The sequence below is a fragment of the Furipterus horrens genome, unplaced genomic scaffold, assembly GCF_987537825.1.
Source record: "Furipterus horrens unplaced genomic scaffold, mFurHor1.1.pri manual_scaffold_10, whole genome shotgun sequence".
Classification (NCBI taxonomy): domain Eukaryota; kingdom Metazoa; phylum Chordata; class Mammalia; order Chiroptera; family Furipteridae; genus Furipterus; species Furipterus horrens.
The window spans coordinates 73,599,809-73,625,888 of NW_028327180.1; the positions used below are offsets into that span (position 1 = coordinate 73,599,809).

The following is a 26,080-nucleotide window of genomic DNA, read 5'->3' on the forward strand; positions in this document are numbered from 1 at the left end:
AGTAATGTATTTATTATTTATTTATTCACTTATTTTTAAGTAGAATACCTTGAGTCGATGAGTAGGATCAGCCCCATGAGCCAAGAGTAGTTCAACAACTGCCAGGTGACCTCCTGCACATGCCAGTGACACCACTGTATGATCATTATTGGCTGTAGCCCTGTTCACATTGGCACCTTCAAAGAAAAATAAACAGCAATCTTATCAAAAGTTGCAAACAAGCCAGTTCATAGACAATATCATTGTAAAGATTTTTTTGAACTATAATACAGATACAAAAAAGCATATAAATCATTATTGTATAGTTTGAAAAATGTTCACAAAGTGCACAGCTGTTTCATCAGCACCCAGATTAAGAAACAGAATATTATCTACACACCAAAAGTCCCACCTTGTACCCCCTTTCAGTCAGTACCCTCCCTCCAATGGTAACTATTGTCCTGACTTCCAAACTGGCTTTAGTTTTTGAACTTTATATAAATGAAGTCATACACTGTATTCTTTTGTTTGTGTCTGGCTTCTTTCACTCAATATAATATTTGTGAGCTTTATCTACATTGTTGCATGTAGTTGTAGTTTGTTCATTCAATACCACTTTTAAAAGGGAAAATCTAGAAGACTAAGATTAATAAATATAAATAAGTTAACATAAGCATCAAATAACAATATTGTATGCAACTTTCCAAATGTTTCTAAGACATTTTTGATCTATTTCTAGAATGTGGCAATATAGCGAGGTCTCAAAGTAGAGAAAGCAATTTTTTTAAACCATATTTAAGTGAAATATAATTCTTCATATTGTGCACTTTAAGAGCCAGAGGGATCTGGATATGAAGAGAAGACAAGATTATCCAAATATGTTATTTGAAAGGCTATTTAGTTAAGTTGCTTCATAGCTTTGTACAATATGACCTGAAGCAAAACTAAATGCAAAATTTTTCTTAGCCTCCTTTTGAAATACTGTTTTTTGGCCCCTGGAAAAAAGAATTGGTTTTTAGTTCAACTACCTTTTATAGACTTCAAAGGGCTAAAGTAAATAGTTGAGACCATAGCAATATTCATTCTTCCTTCTTCCTTAATTCCAAACTTACTTTATGAAGAGAAAAATAAATCTATGGGTTACTTATTAATAAATCTATTAATTTGTTTTTCAGAAATATCCAGCTGAACCTAATGCTTGGGAAAGGCAAGACCCATCAACAAACATCACATCTTTACATTAATGACATCAGATTACTTTTAAAGTTGTTAATAAATATAGATGGTAGGACTATTTAGCAGGTACTACATCCTAAAAGGGCTATAATCAATGTGTTTCTATTCCTGATGAGCCTGATTATATGCTTAGCAGGATAGTTATTGGGTATGAAAAGGAGCATGAGAGAACTTCAAAGCTTATCCATCTGTTTATTCTGCGTGGTTGAGGTAAACAATATTTACAAAGTATGTTATAACACTATATAAAGATAGGCCTTACTTGGTAGCAGAAACGTGATATGAAGAAAATAAACCTTGTTTTATCCAATTAAAAATATTTTATATTTAAAATGATAAACTATTACACTGAATTCTTAATGGTACATGTCAGAATTTTATTGTAACAGGGACATAAAATTTTTATTTTAATAATATGACATCACTCAAGTGGACATTCCTTGCATCTCACCATCCTATACTAGCATTTTTCAACATATGCCAGAGTACCTCTAACACTATAATACAGAGTTAGACTGAACCAAATTAAAGTGCTGGTATTATCCACCATTTTTGATGTATAAAGTAACAACTTTATATGGTTCAACCTAACATGGGTTCATTCGGCAGCATTTCACTTTTCTATAGTAAACAGTATTGAACTACCTCTTTATATATCATTTGAACTTCTTTGCCTAAATATAAATGAATAAATATAATAACAATAAATAATATCCTTGTATACTTAATTCAACTGTCCCATAAACAACAGTAGCTAAATTTCTCCCTTCTACCTTTCTTCCTCATTTCCACCAGAACTGCCTTATCATTTGCTAAACAATACTTGATCTACAAAATATAGCTGGACTTTTACATTTGGCTTTTCCAACTTTTGGAAGTTAACCACCTGCTATTTGGTTGATAAAAACTTCAAACTCAAAACTAATCAATAAAGATCCCAGTAAGTACCTCAGGAACTCTACGAGTACTAAACAAAATAAAGCAATAAAAGACTAGACTATAGCACTTATGCTGCAGGCAAAGTGGCTTTAACATAAATTTCAACAGTTTAGGATTTTTTTTAAGAAATTGTATCCTCTTGGAAATGATCACTTGTACTTTCTTTACCTTTGCTAATAAGAAACTGCACAGTGCACAAATGACCAGCTCTTGCAGCTTTCATCAAAGGTGTTCTTCCACCTTCAGATTCATGTTCCTATTAAAGAAACAAAAATAATCCATCAGTAACAATTCATTAACTATTTTAAATACTTAGTACCAAAGACATACACATAACGAAGATTTAATGCTTACACAACCTACCTTCATTCCTCCGAAATATAGGATTAATTTCAGTCCACACTAGATGGTGTAATCTTTTAAGGCCAAGTTCAATTTTGCATACCAAACAATAACCATTAAAGATAACAGGTTTAGTTTGATCCCCAAAGAGAAACTGCAGCATTTAAAAAAAATTTTTATTTATTTTTCGAGAGAGGAGAAGGCGGGAGAAAGAGAGATATATCCACTAGTTGCCTCCCTTATGCCCTCAAGTGGGGACCTGGCCCGCAACCTAGGCATGTGCCCTGACCAGATCCAACAGATGACCTTTCAGTTAGTGGTCTGGCACTCGATCCCCTGAGCCACATCAGCCGGGAACCTTTTTTTTTTTTTTCCAGTTCCTAAGATTAAAAAGATGTTTTTCTAACTATTCATCTGAACTATGAAAAAGGAGCCTTAGCATTGTGAAGTTTATTAGATCTTGATCTTCTTTCAGAAGCCAATAACAACTTGGTCATAGGATAAAAATCAATCCCTGAAGAGAGACACTATGGTATTCCAGGAGTAAAGTAAAAAGGAGAGCAAAAATTATACCAATAAGAAGATATTTCTTAGAGTAGAAATTAAATATCTGATTACCAAAGGCAAAAGAAACAATTTTATAATAGCATAAAGATTATTATTCTTTCTAGGAAGTCTGCCAGCAAGAGGAATGAATGATTCAACAGCTTCCAACCATTCTAACATCAAATCCCACTACAAGGAGTATACTTGCATGGTAAGTAGCACTTTCACTATGTATGCAAACACAGTAACTTCTGTTGTTCTGGTCCTCTTCTGTAATTAGGAAATACTTGGTAAAGAACAGTGATTAAGTCAGGCTTTATTTCAGATGTGTTCTACTAATTAACAAAGAATCCTTTAGCTACCACATAGTCAATTTAAAAATTGTGTGCTCTGTCAAAAGGATAGAATTGAATCTATTTACACAACTATATCTGATCTACAACTCAGGCAAACTAACAATGAGAAATAAGAGTAGATTGTCAACTCAAAGGAAATGTACACTGGCCTGCAGTGAATGGAACAGCACTCTAAAGAAATTTTTAAAAATCTTGATGGTGTAGAATCTTTCAACCTCCTATAAAAATCAGTTTATACTTTGACTTTTGTTTATAAAAGTAGGCTTACAGCTGTGAATACATGAAGCAGTTTATTCCTGTACTATTATTTATTATTGTATTATTTTCCATATGAACAGATGTAGACCTACTTTTATCCCACAGTATATTGACTGGACAACAATCTTTATTAAGTCTAAGGTATGGAAAAATGAATATATATAATGCCAACATAATCTGGAATTACAATATAATGGATTTTGAACTTACAGTCAAATGTAGGTAAATCTAAGATTCTGGTAATTTACTTCAAATAAAACAGAATATACACCCACAAAGATCTTACTCAGAAAGGCCTAGAAAGTTGTTTGTTCAGTTTTTCATCTGTCTTTATTTCTGAATTATCATTATCAACTATCAACACACTGGAAATAAATTACTCCTTTAGCAACTTCTGAGGCAAGAAGGGAAATACCAAGCTGTTGTTTCTTCCCCATTTTGATCATTTATACATTTATAGGAAGAAATCAGTATTGATTTCGTCTAAGTATTCAAATTTATTGATTGTTCATGACTGTCTTGCAAAACCTTTAAAGATCTCTACTGCAATCAAATAGTTATAACTTCCTTTAAGTATCTATAATTTACCTGTGCCTTACCCCTTTTTGAAAAGAGTTTGGCTTATCTGATTTACTTGAGTAGTTTTTAAAAATCAGCTTTTAATTTTGCTTTTTACACCTATTTTTTCCTTTTTATTCTTATATTTATATTGTTTTCTATTCTATTAACTTTTGCTTTCATCTTCCTTCTTTACTGTTCTTTTATTAGCTTAATTTATTCTCATTATATAAATACACATATAAAGTTTTCCTTCTACAGACCATTTTAGTTGTATTCTCTTACCCAAGTTTTGATGTGTAGTTTTTGTGATAATTTCTACTTGTAATTTTCACTATGATTGCCTGTTTAAGCCATGAATTATGTAAAAGTATTTTTTATTTCTTAGATGGGAATTTTTTTTAACAAAGATTTTGTTGTTGATTTGTAATTTTAAAGCAACAGAGATCAGATAATGCAGTCCATATGATTGAGGAGTTTTTTTAAAAACTTTTTGTGGCCTAAAATATGGACAATTTTATATATGTTCCATGTATTGGATAAGAGCACATAGCCTATTCATTTATTTATAAGAGCAAACTTGATTTTTTCTATTATTTTTTTTAAAATAGATTTTATTTTATTTATTTTTAGAGAGAGGGGAAGGAAGAGAGAAAGATATTCTTCTTTATCCTTAAAAGTTCTACAGTTTCATTTGTATGCTTAGTTGATTAATTTTTCAATCATGGATTCATATCTGACTTAAATGCTCGGAAATTCTACATCATTGTTTCTTCAAACATTGCCTTTTTTTTCTATTTCTAACTTCTCCTTCAGGTACTTCGAATAGATGTATGGTGGAGCTTCTCGATCTAATCTCTTTCTCTCAATTTCTCTTCATATTTGTGCTATGCTATTATGTTATTTCTTTTTTTATCACCTGGTTCACTAACTCTTCTACTGTATTTAATATACTATTTACCTATATATTGAGGGTTTTTTTTTTTAAATCCTCACCTGAGTACATTTATTCATTTGTTATACAGAGAGAGGAAGGTGGGGGACAGGGTTGGGGAGGGGGGCAGAGAGACAGACACACACACAAACGTTGATATAAGAAACATAAGAAACATCAATTGGTTGCCTCCAATATGCACCCTGACCAGGGATCAAACCTGCAATCTAGGTGTGTGCCCTGCCTGGGATTGAACCAGCAACTTTTCAGTTTACTGGATGATTCTCCAACCAACTAAGCCATGCTGGCCGGGACTATATATTTAGTTTTTATCTCGACAATTTCTCCCCCTCACGAAGTTTGCTATATTTTATATCTACCTGTTTTTAATTCATAATTATCATCTTTTGTTTTATTGTCTCATATTCTTTAACAGCTATTGGCCATAGTTTAAAGAAGCATGTTTAAAATGTTCAAGATCAGAGTCTTTTTATTTCAATTTCCTTGTGTATGAAGTCTCCCATTTTGCTGCTTTTTGTGTGCTTGCCTTTTGACTACTTCACTTGACAATAAATGTGTACTTGAGCTTTACAATTTTTCTTATTTGAATAAGCTCATTTTGCATATAGTAGTTTTTCCTTTTATTTCTATTCACAAACTTATTCCTTTTCATCAGATGGTTTGCCAGTTGCTTCAAACTGGCCCTTCAAATCCATTTCAGAAGATCTTTTACTGGTAACTTGAATTTCTGGCCCCATGGAATTATTTCAGTTCTGCTTACTAAGTCAAAGAATGGTGCTCTCCACGTTTTAGTCACTGCTATCTTTGTTTCTCCCCTTTAGCAAGAACAATTAAATTAATGTCTAACTGCAACTGTGGGAAGCTGCTTGGAGCTTTTTACCCATCTTGGTTCACAGGAAAGACAATAAGGTCCCAGTTCCTTGCTTCGTTCAAGGAGACTAGATCTATTGTGCTCCATGTGAGGTGTGTTTGGTCCCTACACGCACATGAAAGTTGAAATCCTAGTCTCACTTCCCATGGGCCTGTATCTTCAACTGTGGATAATGATCCATTTCTACTCCAGAGCTCTTTAGTCTTGTTTTTGGGTATAACTACATATTTTTTAGTTTAGTTTGTTTTTCTCCTACCTATTATTTAATATGCCTATGTGCTTGAAATGATAGAAGACAGAGAGGTTTCAAAAAGGTAAATCAACTTTACATTCATAGCTGAAAGTCATTTGTACTTATGTTTAAACAACCTTGAGACAGCTGAAAAGAATTCATTCAACACACAATAACCTAGAAAAAAGAACTTGGCCTTTTTTAAAGAAAAGAACACATTAGAAATTGCGTGTATTTCACAGATAGTTTTAGATTAAAAAAATGGGTAACTTTTCAAGTTTTGAGTAGTAAAATGAAACAATACGGATATATATTAGGACACAAAACAAGTCTCAATAAATTTAAGAAGACTGAAATCAAATCAAGCATCTTCTCTGATGACAATGCTATAAAACTAAAAATCAATCACAACACACAAAGACATGGAAGCTAAATAACATGCTATTAAACAATGAATGGGTTAACAATGAGATCAAGGAAGAAATCAAAAGGTACTTTGAAACAAATGAAAATAAGGACACAACAATCAAAAATCTGTGGGACACTGGGAAAGCAATCCTATCTTAGGGAAATTCATTGCATTATAGGCCTATCTCAAAAACAAACAAACAAACAAACAGAAAAGACTAAAATAAACAACCTAACTTCACACTTAAAGGAACTTGAAAAAATAATAAACAAAGCCCAAAGTCAGTATTAGGAAGGAAATAATAAAGATCAGAGCAGAAATAAATGAAATAAGAATCTAAAAAAAAGATACAAAACATCAATGAATCCAAGAGCTGGTTGTCTGAAAAGATAAACAAGATAGATATAAAAAAGAGAAAGGACCCAAGTAAATAAAATCAGAAATGAAAGAGAAATAACAACTGGTGCCAAAGAAATACCAAGGATTGTAAGAACATATTATGAATAGTTATATGCCAACAAACTGGACAACCTGGACAAAACGGACAAATTTCTAGAAACATACGATCTTCCAAAAATAAACCAGGAAGAATCAGAGAATCTGAACAGGCAAATTACTCTTAATGAAATTGAAGTAGTAATAAAATAAACTCCCATGAAATAATGTCCTGGACCAGATGGCTTCACAGGTGAATTTTACCAAACATTCCAAGAAGAACTAACACCTTTCCTTCACAAACTAGTTCATAAAATTCATGAGGCAGGAAGGCTCCCAAACCCATTTTACAAGGCTAGCATTATCCTAATTTCAAAACCAGATAAAAACACTACCAAGAAAAAAAATTATAGTCCAATATCCATGATAAACATAGATGCTAAAATTCTCAACAAGATATTAGCCAAATAGAGCAATGCATCAAAAAGATCATACACTATGATAAAGTTGGATTTATTCTGGGAATGCAAGGTTGGTACAACATTCACATAAACAAAATGAAGGACAAAACTACACAATCATATCAATAGATGCAGAAAAAGCTTTTGATAAAATCCAGCACCCATTTATGATCAAAACTCTCAGCGAAGTGGGAAAAGAGGAAACAAACCTAAACATAATAAAGGCCTATATGAAAACCCACTGTCAGCATTATATTCAACGGGCAAAAACTACAAGCGTTCCTCTTAAGATCAGGAATAAGACACCTCTACTATTCAACATAACACTGGAAGTCCTAGACACAGCAATCAGACAAGAAGGAAAAAAAGCATCCAAATTGGAAAAGAAGAAGTAAAACTGTCTTTATTTGCAAATGTGACATGATACTGTTTATAGAGAACCCCAAAGATTCCACCAAGAAACTAATAGAACTGATAAATGAACTCAGCAAAGTAGCAGGATACAAAATTAACTGCATTTTTATATGCCAATAACGAACTAACAGGAAAGGAAGCCAAGAAAACAATCCCAATCACAATTGCTACAAAAAGAATAAAATACATAGGAATAAATCTAACCAAGGATGTGAAAGACCTGTGCATAGAAAATTATAAGATACTGAAGACAGAAAAAGAAGAAGATACAAATAAATGGAAGCAGATACTGTGTTCATGGACAGGAAGAACATCATTAATATGTCCATACTACCCAAAGCAATCTATAGATTTAATGCAATTCCTACCAAGATTTCAGTGACATATTTCACAGAACAGGAAGAAATATTTCAAAAATTTATATGGAACCACAAAGGCCCCACACAGCAACAGCAATACTGAAAAAGAAGAACAAGGTAGGAGGAATCACTCTACCTAATATCAAGCTATACTATAAGGCCATAATAATCAAAATAGACCGGTACTGGCATAAAAAGTGATACATATCAATGGAATAGAATCGTTCGTTCGGCAGCCGTCCGTCTCGAGAGACGATGGTGTAGCTTCTTAAGAGTCTATCTGCACCGCCGAGAATGGCTGTGCAGTCCGACTCGGGAGTGACACGGTATCTGTCTCCTCCCGTGTTGAATCGACATCTTGTGATGACGCTGGAGTGTCCTCTCCAGTGAAGCTGAAGCTACAGAGCCTGGGCAGGGTGATATGGAGGGTCTGCTGTTGCCCATGCAGCAGACCCCCCCTCTCTTCGCAGCTGAAGGGTCCAAGGGAAAGACGGAGTCAATACAGCTTGGCTTCAGGTGCGCCGCAGGAGTTGCCGGTGTTGACTACAACGTCAAACCGCCTTAGGGACTCCGGCTCCGGATTTTCTGTCAGGGTTTACTCCCTTAGCCTTTCCCCTGAAGAAGTATGCCGCAAGGCAGCGGAGGTTTTTTGGAGTCAGAGTTTTCCTTCTCTGATGTGCCCTGGAATAGAATAGAGCCCAGAAATAATCCCACACCTTTATAGTCAATTAATATTTGACAGAGGAAGCAAGCACACACAATGGGTTACAGTTCAGTCAACAAATGTTGGGAAAGTTGGACAGATACAGGCAGAAAAAATGAAACTAGACCACCTTCTTACACCACACCCAAGAATAAATTCAAAATTGATCAAAGACTTAAATATTAGACCCCAAACCATAAAAACCCTAGAAGAAAACATAGGAACAAAATCTCGGATACTGCGTATAGAAATCGGGTATGTCTCCCCAGGCAAGGGAAACAAAAGAAAAGAATAAACAAATGGAACTACATCAAACTAAAACATTTTTGCACAGCAAAGGGAATCATCAACAAAATAAGACAATCCACAGAATGGGAGAACATATTTGCTGATACATCTGATAAGGGGTTAACATAAAAAATTTATAAAGAACTTACAAAACTCAACACCAAAAAAAAAAACAACATAATTTTAAAAAAGGCAAAGGACCTGAATAGGCACTTCTTCAAAGAGGACATACAGATGGCCAATAGGCATATGAACAGATCCTCAACATCACTAATTATCTGAGAAATGCATATTAAAGGCACAATGAGATACCATCTCACACCTGTCAGAATGGCTATCATCAATAAATCAACAAAGAAGTGCTGGTGAGGATGTGGAGAAAGGGGAACCCTTTTGCACTGCCAGTGGGAATGCAAACTGGTGCAGACACTGTGGAAAGCAGTATGGAGATACCTCAAAAAGTTAAATATGGAATTTCCTATGACCCAGCGATCCTACTTCTGGAAATATATCCAAAGGTACCCAAGACACTAATTCAAAAGAACGTATGCACCCCTATGTTCGCTGCAACGGTACTTACAATTGCCAAGATATGAAAGCAGCCCAAGTGTCCATCAGTACATGAGTGGATAAAACAACTATGGGACATTTACACAATGGAGTTCTACTCAGCCATAAAAAAGAAGAAACTTTTACTCTTTGCAACAGTATGGATGAACTTGGAGAACATTATGCTAAGTGAAATAAGCCAGTCAGAGAAAGGCAAATACCATATAATTTCACTCATATGTGGAATCTAACAAACACACTGAATTAACAGGCAAAACAGAGACAGACTCATAGACGAAGAGCAGATGACCATTAGTGGTGGGGGTTTAGGGGATGCAGGGATTGAGCAAAAAGTATAAAGGACGCATGGACATGGAAAACAGTGTAGTGATTGCTAGGGGGAGGGGAGTATAAAGGGACTAAATGGTAATGAAAAAAATACAATAAAGATTAAATTTAAAAAATATAAATAAAGAAAAAAGTATCCCAAGTTTTGAAACTTACAGCTAGAGAGATTTATAATCACATTTCCTTTAACAAATCCAGGAAGAAAGAAATACATTATCTGAAATAACACTCAGCTTTGTATTCTAGATAGGAGCCTGAGATATTACACAAACTGACTAAAAGTTCACATTTTCACATAATATTTTGTGAAATAAATTGATTTACTTTGTTCCAACTAGAATATAACAACTTCTTATTCAACAAGCATTAATGAAGATATTTAATAAGGATCATAATTAAGAGCGGCTTGATACTGGAAAATTTATTTTAGGTGACCCAACTGAAACGTGATCCAATCACAATTTATTTGTAATTTATATAAATTAAGCACTGCTTCTGAGTTTAAACAAATCTCTCTGGATGACAATGAATATTTACTTGACTTTTTAAACCATCAGGCACAAATTCCACCTATTTTCTCAAAGGAAAAGAAATGTTTACCTATGAACAAGTATTCACCTTCTTAAAAACCAATTTCAGAATGAGGTAACAGGAGATAATTTTAAGAAAAAACTTTATATAAATTAGGGCATGAATAATATAGTAAAAAATGTAACTAATTTTTTGTTTATGAGTTTATATTTTAAAAAATCCAATATGTCACCTTAAATCTAAATTTCATATTTTTTTTGATGAATGAATTTGAATGCAAAGGATGTTATAATTGAGATTTTTTTCCTCTGGGGTATCTTAATTCTCCCTATAAGGGAGAATACAAAAGAACTATCTGAATAAGAAAATCTATTTTCACCTAGGAGATTTTTTGGGAATACCACAATAAAAGAGTACTGAGGAAGCAAATTACTAGTAATGTAAATCTCTTTTTATTTAAACTTTGTATCTTTTTTAATTGAAGAGGATTTCCTTAGTAACCCATCAGTGTCCTGGAACTTCTTGGCGGAATTCAGATATCCAGAATTCTGGTTACCTACAACATCTAGCCTTTATGTAGTAGCTTACAAGCATCAAAGGCCACCCTCACCTGATGCTTGGTTGGATCTACGCCCTCCAAAACAGCCTTCATGTTCTCCTGCTTGTCCTGTGAAAGGAAAAAGAAGAACTCACGGATCTTACTCCAAAAATGAAAATCACATTTGGCCATGAAGACCTTGTGATTGGTATTTTACATGCTGGGCTTTGTTAAACTCAGGAGCTTCAACTAAAAAGATTCTCATCTGTAGAGACCATAATCTCAGAAGCAGAGCATTATTTTTTAAAGGGTGTGATAATGTGGTTCTCTACCAATATAACTTCAATATAAAGCTTAACATAAGCAGATATAATTCTGAATTATTTGATTTTATGCCTTTGTTTCCAAACACAACTAAAGCCACTGAATCAAGACCAATATCTTTTAACATCCTACCCAAAGAATATAATTAATAGATTTGGAAATATCACAAGTTGAGAGGAAAAGGAAAATATCGTAAGATAATTACATAGTTATGTAGCCACCCCCCACATTACAAATGCACTTAGTGCTCACACTTTTCAACTAAAATGGGAACCTTCAAAGAACTTGAAAGACAGAAATATCTGTCTTTTCTCTAGACCTAGACTTGCGACAGAAAGAGGACTTGAAGATGAGACAGCGGTATAACTGAGTAAACAGTATTAAAATTTGCAGTCACTGACCAAAGCCAACTAAGTCTCCAAATAAAAATGTAGCCTAGAGAAGTCTTTGTTCTAAGTCAGTCCTAACTCCTACCTGGGAGATGTGCTTACCTTAAGGGGATGCTTGCTCCTATGGTAGAGATTTTGCGAGAAAGTATTGTGAGACAACTACATGATTTCGAGAAGCTGAACAACTGAGTCTGACTTCCTCTCCCTGTCCCACCTCTATATGATTTCAACAAATGGCAAGCCCCATTCAAATATGAATAATAAGCAAAAAGTATCCAACATAAACCTATTAAGAAGTTCCTTCAAAAATGGAAACACTAAAATTTTAGTCAAATATTGCCCTACACTTTCAAATAAATTAAAGAGAACAAAAATTCTTTAAATACCTCAACAGAGTGATATAATAGCAAGAGGAGATTTAAAAGCGAGCTGGAAGAGCAGAAGAAGCTAAGTAATGATAAAACCATGAAAACCACACTAGAAGCAACAGGTATACAGAAAAAATTGTGACCTGGAAGATGACCTGGAGAGAGAAATAATGCAGAGGAAAAGGAAAAATAAAAAGAATTAAGATAATACAAATAGGGGAGGTCCAAACTATGGATAATAAACATCCCAGATGAAAACAGAATAAAATAAGAAGTATTCAAAGATATAATGAAATAAAACTGGAGGAGGAGACAGAGAAGGAAGAGGAGAAGGAGGAGGTGCAACAAGAGCAAAAATCTTTAGTTAACTTCTGGCCAAGATGGAGGTGAAGATAGACATGCTGTGTCTCCCTCCACAACTAAGAAGGAATACAACTACCTCAAAACTGGCGACAATCAGAAGTTCCAGAATACTGAGCTGCATGGAAGTCCAACAAAGATATAAAGAAGAAATACTCATCCAGACAGGTGGGGTGGGGGGTGGAACCTGGGTGGAGTGGACGCAGCGGCAGCAGCATACCGGCAAAAAGCACAGTCACACATTTTAAAAAGTAGGGAGGGACACCTGGGGAGCACTCCCTGCACTAGACCAGATCGCACAGCTCATAGTTCCAGCACCAGGGAAAATAAAGCCACTTTGCTTCTGACTGTGAAAATCAGTGGGGGCTTGGGGCTGAGGCAGAAACTGCCGGCCTCTCAGCAGAGTCTATTTGTTTAGAGGCCCCCACAGTCCTAGAACGTCCACAGACCCACCCACTCTGCGAACCATGGCCAGGGCAACAGCAAGAAAGGCACCAGTCCCATATGGGAAGTGTGAGAGGCGCCTGGAAAAGGGGCCAGTGCTGAGCAAGCAGCATTGTTCCCTCTCAGACCCCTCCCCCATATACAGTGCCACAACATGGTGAAATGGGTCGCCCCATACTAATGAATACCTAAGGCTCTGCCCCTTAAAGGTAACAGGTGAGAAAGCTCTACCTAAGACACAGAGGCATACACAGGAGCCTGTCAAATTGAGACAGAGAAGTATGGCCTAAAAGAGGAAACAGATCAAGGTTCCAATGGGAGAACCAAGTGATGAGGAGATAGCCAACCTAACAGATGCAGAATTCAAAACACTGGTGACAAAGATTCTCATAGACGTGACAGATATGCTTGAATACGGCCAATGCAGAAGGGAGGAAGTGAAGGCTAGGCTAAGTGAAACAAAGGAAAACCCATGTGAAACCAAAGGTGAAGGAAAGGAAACTGGGTTTCAAATCTATGATTTAGAACATAAGGAAGAAATAAACAGTCAACCAGTACAGACTGTAGAAACAAAAATTGAAAGAAAATGAGAATAGGGGAGGTAAGATGGCGGAGGAGTGAGGAGAGGTTGCGGTTTTAGGCTCCGGAGACCCGTCTACAGTTTGGTCTAATTGCAGACAGAACATCTCAGTGAGCAGCTGGACATTGGCGGGAGTTGAGCCAAGGCACTGTTGGATTAGAGAAAATCCACCTGGGAACAACCTGTTTAGTGAGGATAGCGGAGAAAAAGGGGACGAAACGGGATTCCTGACTGGGGCGGCTGCCTGAGCTGTGGCGGGAAGCACACAAAGGATTTTTGGCGACCACAGGCTACCCCAGAGAGGAGTCAGGCGGAGAGCGGATCTCTGCCCGCTGGCAGAGACGGGACTCGACCAAGTGGCATTGGCGCTGAAGGACAGGAGACAGCGTGCTACCGGGCAAGTGAGAACATAATTCTCCTTTATATTTTTCTCTAGTGGATGGTGGAGACGGGAGGAAAGTTTGGGTGGGGTAGGCCGTTCTGGAGGAGCCCAGGCGCAGGGGCGCGCTAATCCACTCCTCAACCCTACCATTGGGTCGCGGGGGCGCACATAGGGAAGTGCTCTCATTCACTGGCCCAGGTGCGCGGGGCCGTGAGTCCAGGCGTCCCTCGGACATTCCCCAACGGACATAAGATCAGTGCCCCAACGGGCACAGGGAGGGCCCACTGAACACGCAGAGGACTGTGCACAGACACCCCTAGACAGCTCCCGTGGGCGTAGGGCCCCAGGCCGGAAAGCAGACCACTAGCGCAGGCTCTGTTTGTGCCCGCCCAGACGGGTGAGGGAAGGCGGGCGGCTGCAGCACGGGAACAGCGAGAGGCGGCGACCCACGGACGCTCGATTCCACTGAGCGCAAGTGTCCCTGGCCCTGCCCTAAGAGGCGAGAGACCAACTCCCGGAGCTCGGCTCAGCGGGACTGAGGGCACGGGGCAGCGTGCGAGCGTGAAAGCACCTCAGCCCGGGGTCAGTGGGAGCTCTCTGGCCGCCTGTGCGGGCAGGGTCACCTTGGCGCAAACGGGGAACCGCCGCGGCCCAGCGAAAGAAGGAGCCAATCCCGGGGAAAGCGCTCGGGCCGTCCGCGCGGGCAGGGTCACCTCGGCGCGAACGGGGAACTGCCGCGCCCCAGCGAAAGAAGGAGCCAATCCCGGGGAAAGCGCTCGGGCCGTCCGCGCGGGCAGGGTCACCTCGGCGCGAACGGGGAACTGCCGCGCCCCAGCGAAAGAAGGAGCCAATCCCGGGGAAAGCGCTCGGGCCGTCCGCGCGGGCAGGGTCACCTCGGCGCGAACGGGGAACTGCCGCGCCCCAGCGAAAGAAGGAGCCAATCCCGGGGAAAGCGCTCGGGCCGTCCGCGCGGGCAGGGTCACCTCGGCGCGAACGGGGAACTGCCGCGCCCCAGCGAAAGAAGGAGCCAATCCCGGGGAAAGCGCTCGGGCCGTCCGCGCGGGCAGGGTCACCTCGGCGCGAACGGGGAACTGCCGCGCCCCAGCGAAAGAAGGAGCCAATCCCGGGGAAAGCGCTCGGGCCGCCCGTGCGGACAGAGACACCTTGGCACGAACAGGGAACCACCGCGGCCCGGCAGCAGTGGGCTCCAACCGCGGGGCAAACTCTCGGGCCGTCAGAGCGCGCAGGGGCTTACGCGCAAGGGCACCTCAACTGGCTACAGCGGGCAGCAAGGTAGCGCGCCGCGCCGGCAATCGCGGGCGCGCACCATAGCGGCAACCGGGTGCGCACACCAGTCCGGCAAAAGAACAAGAACCTCTGACCTGCCACACTAGACCAGCTGCGGACCCAGAAAAAGAAGGCAACACACCAAGGCTAAAACGCAGTAAAAACATCGTTTTTTTTTTTCTCCAAATTTTTTCTCCCAAATTTTTTCTCCCTTGTTCTTTCTTTCTTCTTAATAATTTCTTTTCTTTCCTTCTTTCTTTATTCTTTTCCTGGGGTTTTTTTTTGGGGGGGTTTTGGGGGGTATATATATATATATATATATATTTTTTTTTTTTTTGGTTCAATTTTTTTTTCTCTCTCTTTTTTCTTTCTTCTGTATTCTTTCTTTTCTATCTTTCTTTGTTCCTTTCTTGCTAACCTTTTGGGGTTTTTTGGGGGGGGTTGTGGTAAATTTTTTATTTTCTTCTCTTTCTCTCTTTCTTCTTTTCTTTCTCCTATTTTCTTGGGGATTTTTTGGGGGAGTGTTTTTCCTCCACCTCTTCCAATAATAACAAACTTTATCTCTAACGTGTTGCATATAACCTCTCCTTCTCATCCTTTCTCTTTAATAGTGGTTTATTCGTTTGTGTGTCTAGCTTAGCCCCCCTATTACTTTAAATAATACAATATAATTACTATATAAACCCAAATACAATACAATCCCACTTTCTTACTATACTAAGTATTTTTCTATCCTTTTCTTCTATTTTTCTTAACATACAATGTAAATATTACTAACTGGCTTGCACAGTCTCAACTATTATTAATCTATCAACCCCTCTATCAAAAATTATATTTTTCCTCCCCAAAAACAACTCGTATCTATTCTTCTTATAGTATAAAAGCTCAAATCTCTTTACATTTATATTAATACGGGCTAGTTGGCTAACGATAGCAGGATAGAGTGGGGGATACTTTCTGAGGGTGTGGGTCTCCTGCCTGGGCTGTGTGTTTATGTCTTTAACAGCATATCCACAAAAGAACTCAAGACAAAGCAGATAGAGTGACTCTCAACCAAGTAGCCAGAAGGAAGATCCTATCAAAGAACATCTGAAATATAACCGAACACCATAAACAAACGACATAAAGGGTAACTTAAGACCATCAGGCTCAGGATATCAAAGAGACTGCACCACTGAAACTCCCAGACCTTCGATAAAGAATATTACACCACAAAGGAGGGAAGTCAAAGCAGACTACCCCCCCAATAAATAAATAGATAAATAAATAAATAAATAAATAAAAACAAAAAGAATCCAACATGGTAAGACGCAAAAATAACCCCTCAATGAAAAGAAAAGAGGAATCCTCAGAAAGAGAGATAGACGAAATAGACATAGCCCAAATGTCAGACATGGAATTCAAAACAATGGTGGTAAAGAAGCTCAATATACTCGACATCCTTAAAATCAACTATGACAACCTTCAAGGAAGTTACCAGCAGCTCCAAGAAAATTACAGGGAACTGGCAGAGAACTACACCAGCATAAAAAAAGACATAGAAATCGTTAACAAGAACCAGGAAGAACTTAAGAATACAATCTCTGAACTGAAAAACACAGTAGAATCAGTCAAAAGCAGACTAAACGAAGCAGAAGATCGGATTAGTGAGTTAGAAGATAATGTAGAGAAAAACTCCCAGACAATACAGCAAAATGAAAAACGATTGAAAAAATATGAACAAGATGTAAGGGAATTACAGGATAGCATTAGGAAAAATAATTTAAGGATCATCGGAATACGAGAGGAAGAAGGAACATGGAATTGAAAATCTGATAGGAGAAATAGTGACAGAAAATTTTCCGAACCTGATGAGAGGAAAAGCTATGCAAGTCCAAGAAGCACTGAGAGTTCCAATCAAGAGGAACCCCCAAAAACCCACTCCAAGGCACATCATAGTTAAAATGGCAACATTCCAAGACAAAGAGAGAATCCTAAAAGCAGCAAGAGAAAAGCAGCAAATAACATACAAGGGAGCTCCGATAAGGCTATCAACTGATTTCTCAACAGAAACATTACAAGCCAGAAGGGAATGGTCAAAAATATTTCAAGCAATGAAAAACAAAGGCCTACAACCAAGAATACTCTACCCAGCAAGGCTCTCATTCAAAATAGAAGGTGAAATAAGGAGTTTCTCAGACAAAGGAAGACTGAAAGAATACATCTCCACCAAACCAGCATTGCAAGAGATGCTAAAGGGACTGTTCTAGGAAAAAACAAGAGAGGAGAGGAACAGAGGTACAAAGGGAAATGAATAAATACACGTCAATAATAACCTTAAATGTAAATGGATTAAATGCTCCAATTAAAAGACATAGGGTAACGGAATGGATAAGAAAACAGGACCCACATATTTGCTGTCTACAAGAAACACACCTCAAAACAAAAGATTTACACAGACTGAAAGTAAAGGGATATAAAAAAATATTCCAAGCAAACGGACCGGAAAAAAAAGCCGGGGTAGCAGTTCTCATATCAGACAAAATGGATTTCAAAGCAAGGACAATAAAAAGAGACAAAGAAGGACATTTCATAATACTTAAAGGAACAATCCATCAAGAAGATATGACTTTGATAAACATATATGCACCCAACATAGGAGCACCCAAATACATAAAGCAAATACTAGAAGACCACAAAAAGGATATCAACAACAACACACTCATAGTAGGGGACTTCAACACTCCATTATCAACAATAGACAGATCATCAAAGCAAAGAAACACCAAGGATATACAGGCATTGAACAACACACTAAACCACATGGATCTAACTGATATATATAGAACTTTTCACCCCAAAGAAGCAAAATATACATTCTTTTCAAGTGCACATGGGACATTTTCAAAGATAGACCACATGATAGGTCACAAAACAAGCCTCAACAAATTCAAGAAAATTGAAATCATATCAAGCATCTTTTCAGATCACAATGCCTTGAAACTAGAAATCAACCTCAGAGAAAAAAATCAAAGACACCCAAACTCATGGAGATTGAATAACATGCTATTAAATAATGAATGGGCTAACAATGACATCAAAGAAGCAATCAAGAAATTTCTAGAAACTAATGATAATGAGCACACAACAACCCAAAACCTGTGGGACACAGCAAAAGCAGTCCTGAGAGGGAAGTTTATAGCAATACAGGCATATCTGAAAAGGCTAGAAGAATCTCAAATAAAAAACCTAACCACAATGCTACAAGAACTAGAACAACAACAACAAACAAAGCCTAGGGCAAGAAGAAGGAATGAAATCATCAAGATCAGAGCAGAACTAAATGACATAGAGACTAAACAAACAATCCAAAAGATCAACGAAACTAGGAGCTGGTTCTTCGAAAAAATCAACAAAATCGACAAGCCTCTAGCCAGTCTAATCAAGAAAAAAAGAGAGAAGACACAAATAAACAAAATCAGAAATGAAAGAGGAGAAATCACGACTGATACCTCAGAAATACAAATGATAGTTAGAAATTACTTCAGACAACTGTATGACAAGAAATTTGACAATCTAGAAGAAATGGACAAATTTCTAGAAACATACAACCTTCCAAAACTGAATCAAGAAGAAGTGGAAAGTCTCAACAGACCAATAACAAAGAAGGAAATTGAAACAGTAATCCAAAATCTCCCGGCACACAAAAGCCCTGGACCGGATGGCTTCACAGGCGAATTCTACAAAACATTCAGGGAAGAACTAACTCCTATCCTCCTCAAACTGTTCCAAAAAATCCAAGAAGAAGGGAAAATCCCAAACTCTTTCTATGAAGCCAGTATTATCCTAATCCCCAAACCAGGTCAAGACACAACAAAGAAAGAAAACTACAGGCCAATATCACTGATGAACATCGATGCTAAAATCCTCAATAAAATATTGGCAAACAGGATCCAGCAACACATCAAAAAGATCATACATCATGATCAAGTGGGCTTCATTCCAGGGATGCAAGGATGGTTTAATATTCGCAAATCAATAAATATAATACATCACCTAAACAGAATGAAAGACAAAAATCACATGATCATATCAATAGATGCAGAAAAAGCATTTGATAAAGTTCAACACCCATTTATGATGAAAACACTCAGCAAAATGGGAATAAAGGGAGCATATCTTAACATAATTAAGGCTATATATGAGAAGCCTGAGGCCAACATCATACTCAATGGACAAAAACTGAAAGCATTCCCCCTGAACTCAGGAACGAGACAAGGTTGTCCACTCTCTCCACTCCTTTTCAACATAGTGTTGGAAGTCCTAGCCACAGCAATCAGACAAGAAAAAGAAATAAAAGGAATCCAAATTGGGAAAGAGGAAGTGAAACTTTCATTATATGCAGATGATATGATAGTATACCTAGAAAATCCTATAAACTCCACTAAAAGACTACTCAATATAATAAGTGAATTTGGCAAAATCGCAGGGTACAAAATAAATATACAGAAATCCAAGGCATTTCTGTACACCAACAATAAAATAGCAGAGACAGAGACAAAAAAGAAAATACCATTTACTATAGCAACAAGAAAAATAAAGTACCTAGGAGTAAACTTAACCAAAGAGATAAAAGACCTGTACTCTGAAAATTACATAACATTGAAGAAAGAAATTAAGGAAGAAACAAATAAATGGAAGCAAATACCATGTTCTTGGATGGGAAGAATCAACATCATCAAAATGGCCATACTACCCAAAGCAATTTACAAATTCAATGCAATCCCTATTAAAATACCAATGACATATTTCACAGACCTAGAACAAATACTCCATAAATTCATATGGAACCAAAAAAGACCCCGAATAGCAAAAGCAATCTTGAGACAGAAGAACACAGCAGGAGGAATCACAACACCAGATATCAAACAATACTACAAAGCCACTGTAATCAAAACAGTATGGTACTGGCATAAGAACAGACATATAGATCAGTGGAACAGAATAGAGAGTCCAGAAATAAACCCAGGCCTCTATGGTCAACTAATCTTTGATAAAGGAGGAAGGAACATAAAATGGAGTGAGAAGAGCCTCTTTAACAAATGGTGCTGGGAGAACTGGATAGGGACCTGCAAAAAAATGAAACTAGACCACCAACTTACACCACACACGAGAATAAACTCAAGATGGATCAAAGACTTAAATGTAAGCCGTGACACCATAAAAGTCCTAGAGGAAAACATAGGCAAGAAAATATCAGATATCTCACGTAACAATCTCTTCACGGATACATCTCCTAAAGCAAGAGAAATAAAGGAAAAAATAAATAAATGGGATTACATCAAACTGAAGAGTTTCTGCTCAGCAAAAGAAAACAACAGCAAATTGAAAAGGAAACCAACCATATGGGAAAACATATTTGCCAATGACATCACAGACAGGGGACTGATATCCAAAATATATAAAGAGCTGATACGACTCAACATCAAGAAAACAAACAACCCAATTAAAAAATGGGCAAGGGACCTGAACAAACACTTCTCCGAAGAGGACATACAGAAGGTCCATAGACACATGAAAAAATGCTCAACATCATTAGCCATCAGGGAGATGCAAATAAAAACCACAATGAGATACCACCTTACACCAGTCAGAATGGCCATCATCAACAAATCAACAAGCAACAAGTGCTGGCGAGGATGTGGAGAAACGGGAACCCTACTGCACTGTTGGTGGGAATGCAGACTGGTGCAACCACTATGGAGAACAGTATGGAATTACCTCAAAAGATTAAAAATGAAACTGCCTTTTGAACCAGCGACTCCACTACTAGGATTATACCCGAAGAATCTTGAAACACCAATTCAAAAGAACTTATGCACCCCTATGTTCATAGCAGCACTGTTTACAATAGCTAAGTGCTGGAAACAACCTAAGTGCCCATCTGTAGATGAGTGGATCAAAAAACTGTGGTACATTTACACAATGGAATACTATGTAGCAGAAAGAAAGAAGGAACTCCTACCATTTGCAACAACATGGATGGAACTAGAGAGAATTATGCTTAGTGAAATAAGCCAGGCAAAGAAAGAAAAATACCATATGATATCACCTAATACAGGAAACTAAAGAACAACACAGACAAAGGAACTAAATAGAACAAAAAGCAGAGTAGCAGTCAATAGGGGGGAGGGGAGAGGGAGAGAAGGGGGATAAGTAAGGGAAGGGTTTAATTAAAGAGCCTGTATGAAGGACTCATGGACATGGACAGCGGGGAGGGATATGATTGCGGGAGAGGGGGTGGGCTGGGTGGGGGAGAGAAATTGGGGGAAAAGGGGACAACTGTAATTGAAAAACCAAAATAAAAAAAAAAAAAAAAAAAAAAAAAAATGAGAATAGGCTTAGGAGCCTCTGGGACAACTTGAAACATGCCAACATCCGAATCATAGGGGTGCCAGAAGGAGAAAAGGAAGAGCAAGAAGTCGAAATCTTATGTGAAAAAATAATGAAGGAAAACTTTCAAAATTTGGTGAAGGAAATAGACATACAAGTCCAGAAAGCAGAAAGTCCCAAATAAGCTAGATTCCAAGAGGACCACACCAAGACACATCATAATTAAAATGCCAAAGGTTCAAGATAAAGAGAGAATCTTAAAAGCAGCAAGAGAAAAGAAGAGAGTTACCTACAAAGGGGTCCCTATAAGACTATCAGGTGATTTCTCAAAAGAAACTTTGCAGGCAAGAAGGGACTGGCAAGAAGTATTCAAAAGTGATGAAAAGCAAGGACCTACAACCAAGATTACTTTATCCAGCAAGGCTATCATTTAGAATGGAAGGGCAGATGAAGTGCTTCCCAGACAAGGTAAACCTAAAGGAGTTCATCATCACCAAACCATTATTATATGAAATGTTAAAGAGTCTTATTTAAGAAAGAGTAGATAAAACTATGAACATTAAAATGACAACAAAGTCACAACTATCAACAAAATCTAAAAAATAAAAACAAAAACAAACTAAGCAAACAACCAGAATAGGAACAGAATCATAGGTTTGGGAATCATTTGGAGGGTTATAAACTGGGAGGGGGAAGGGGGAGAAATGGGGAAATGGTGCAGGGACTAAGAAGCATAATTGGTAGGTACAAAATAGATAGGGGGATGTTAAGAATAGTCTATGAAAAGGAGAAGCCAAAAAACATACAGGCACGACCCATGGCATGAAATAAGAGGGGTGGGACTGCTGGAGGGAAGAGGGGTACTGGGGAGAGGGGAGCAAAGGGAAAAACAATTGGGACAACTATTAACAGCATAAGCAATAAAAGATACTTAAAAAAACCCACAAAACTTCAGTTAAAAAGCTCAGTTTTCCAGGTAAAATTAATGTAGAATAATAAACACCAAGACGCATCCTGGTAAAATCACAGAGGTTTAAATGTAATGGAAGAATCCTATTATAATCCAGGGAGAAATAGGAAATTACTTCATACAATGGGGAACAGTCTAGCAGGTTGTGGCAATATTCAATACTGCAAGACAGAGAATAGAGTGCTTAGAATTTTGAGGGGAAAAAGCAAGTGATTCAATAATTTTATATATGGTGATACTCATTTATAAATACAACATACAGTAGTCTCAAAAATGCAAGCACATGAGAACTTCTTTTTCTTTTCCCCAGGGGAGGGGAGTAAATTCAAATACAAATATCAGTATCAGCCAGACAAAAGATGAGTCAATTCAGGTACTCAGGTTAAAAAGATACATAATATGAAAGAGTAGCAAAACTGACTCCACCTAAATATACAGTTAAAGAACTGGCAGGAAGTGTCATAAAACAGAATGTAAATGTTATAAAACCACTGTAATGTAAAAAATAAAACTCCTGAAACTCCTATGGTAGATGACACATTTATTCTCTTTCATAATGAAGTCAACAGATATTGTCTGAATAATTGATTTTTAAAATATATTTGTTCTTTAAAGAAATTAACAAAAGATTTCAAAATCTGCATTTGAAAATGATTTATGAATATCCTTCCAGAAAATAACTTCATACCTGTGTTTTACAGTTCAAAGTTTTGGGAGCAATTGATGAGAAGCTCATAGGGATACTTGCAACATAGGGAGAATTTTTAGTTAAAACAAACATGGGACTATGATCAAAGATTAGAAAATTAAGCCATCGAGAAAGAAGGAAAGATAGGAACGAAGGAAGGAAGGATGTAGGTAAAGAGATAAATCAATATAACTCATGTTAAAAAGAATGTTGGGCATTAGGAAGTCTCAATTATTAATAGAAGTATAGACTGGCTCAACATTTTTGACCAATCTGGCAGCAGCTATCAAAATTTTAGATGTGGGCCCTTTGATAACCAGAATTCCACTTCTAGGAATTTATCCCTATAGATATATTCACAAAAACAGAAAAGATGTAAATATCTAAACAATATTTAGTGCAGCACCATTTGTAATATTTAAACCTAATAACCCAAGTGTTTGTGAATAAATAACTATTTAAGGAATAAATAACTGAAAAGGAATGATAAATCCATAGGAACTGACATAGAAAAATATTAATAAGGAAAAAGTTGCAGGATATATGTGTGCTAACAAATCCACTCATATAAAAATAGACACACGTATAGGCAACATACATAGAAGATACAAATACTTGGGTGTAGAGAAATGTCCAGAGGACATAAAACATATTAAGTTAAAAAAAAAATCTTATAAAAAGAGGACCTTGTCCACATTTCAATTTCATAAGATTTAATATAAATATCAAATTGATTCTTCATTTTTTCCCCTCCTTTAAGGGAAGTCCATATCAAATCTCATTTTAAGAAGATAAATTCCAGGAATAAGAATCAGAGGACGCTAAAGTTTCCATTAGTTCAGTTATTCTAGGAAAATGCCCACCTGGAAGTTCATTTGGCTGGTAGAATACAGTCCAAGGAAAAAGCAACAAGGGTCAGAGGGCCTACACTTTACGGTTAAGGAAGAAAATCAGTGATAGACTACTGTGACATACTCAAAGGGCCCAATTTCCTCATCAGAGCAAAAATGTTCCAATTTTTATTAAAACGTTAAAAATAATAAACCCTTAAAAGCTATGATCAACACTACAGAGAAAATCAGTATAATAAAAACCAAATTCTATCTCAGTAAGAAATTATACAAAGAATTAAACACTGATAAGAATGTTTCTTTCAATATATGTGACTTTTCATCATTCATACATAAATTATCTCTGGAACAATTTAAGAAATAAACAACATTAATTGCCAATAGAGACAGAAACTGGGTCCCCAAACATTTTTATACTTTGTGAATTTTGAACCATGTAAAGGTATTAACTACTTGCAAGTTTTTTAAAACATGTATTTTTCAAGTAATTTTAAGGTTTTGTTAAATAAAAACTCAGTCACAATAATGAGAAAAATAACTAATCGACACAGGACCAACTATTCAATATAGCAAAGACTCCCTGGTTAGGTATTTCAGTTGATTAGGGTGTCATCCCAATACACTAAGGTTGTGGGTTCAACCCCCAGTCAGGGCACATACAAAAGACAACCAATGAATGCATAAGTGTGTGGAACAACAAATCAATGTTTCTCTCCCGCCACCAAAAAAAAAATCAATTAAAAAAAAACAAAAAGGACTCCATAATTAGCAACACTGTGTGCCTACCGTACTTCTTTAGGTTGGTTCCATTTATTTCCTCTGACCCATTATATATAAAGCAGTTTCATTATGAGCATAAAGAAACTATGTTCTATCTCCTGTCCTTGGGGATCCTCTTCCTCTTCCACCCCTATCTTCAAGGTGACAAACATCTTAAAGTAAAGTGGTATTTTAAATTCCTTGTTTTTCAGTTCTTATATAGACTTGAAAGTCAAAGCTGAAAAAAATCTAAACAAAGGAAATTCTGAAAAGTTTTAAGACATAAAACATGAAAGGAAGACGATGTAACACAAGTTTCCCCTGCTACTTGAAATAAACTTTTCTTGCAGCAAAAGAAGAATAAATTTATCATTTAATAATTCCAAAGATAACAGGAGAGACTATATTCTTGACTTAGTATTCCACAAGGGAGGAGGAAGTAGTTTACTTAAAACAAAAATCCATTTTGAGAAAAAGCTTCCTACTTTTTTGGCAATATTTAGGTAGGAAAGACTTACGGTGGAAGAGATAATGATTTAGCATTATAATGCCAGATTATTCTTTATTGAGATAGCCTTACTAAATTAACTGCATTTTAGGGACTAATAACTTTTATCTATTAAACAAACAAAAACCACACCTGGGCCCAATAAACAAAGATGCCATGCAGAGAAAAAAAAAGGAATAATATTTACTTTAATGCATGATAAGTCCCATTATGGTGGTAATAAGAAATACAAATAGCAAGAAGATATGAATCAGGTTATTTGTTCAGGGCTCCTCTGCTTACAGAGCAAGCTCAGTGCTTACAGAGTAGTTAAAATGATTCTGAATGCTATACAAGGAGAACTTTAAAAAATCTCTGGTATCGATGGACAACTTTTAATTTAATTATTGTTTTTCAAAAAGAACATTTTAAGTGGCCTATTTAAGAGCACATGTGGCTCAGCTGGTTGAAGAGTCATCCTGTAAACTGAAAAGTTGTGGGTTTGCTTTGAT

The 26,080-nt window shown here is 37.1% G+C and overlaps 1 protein-coding gene across 2 annotated transcripts in view; it reads right to left on the minus strand.

Moving 5' to 3' along the window:
* ANKHD1 (ankyrin repeat and KH domain containing 1) overlaps positions 1-26,080 on the minus strand; it is a 108,290-nt gene that overhangs the window by 38,672 nt on the left and 43,538 nt on the right. For both annotated transcript variants that reach the window (XM_090288172.1, XM_090288171.1), the window contains exons 11-12: positions 2,323-2,410; positions 49-176 (exon numbers count right to left, since the gene is read on the minus strand). In XM_090288172.1, coding sequence (XP_090144298.1) covers positions 49-176; positions 2,323-2,410 — 216 coding nt within the window. The remainder of the gene's footprint in view (positions 1-48; positions 177-2,322; positions 2,411-26,080) is intronic.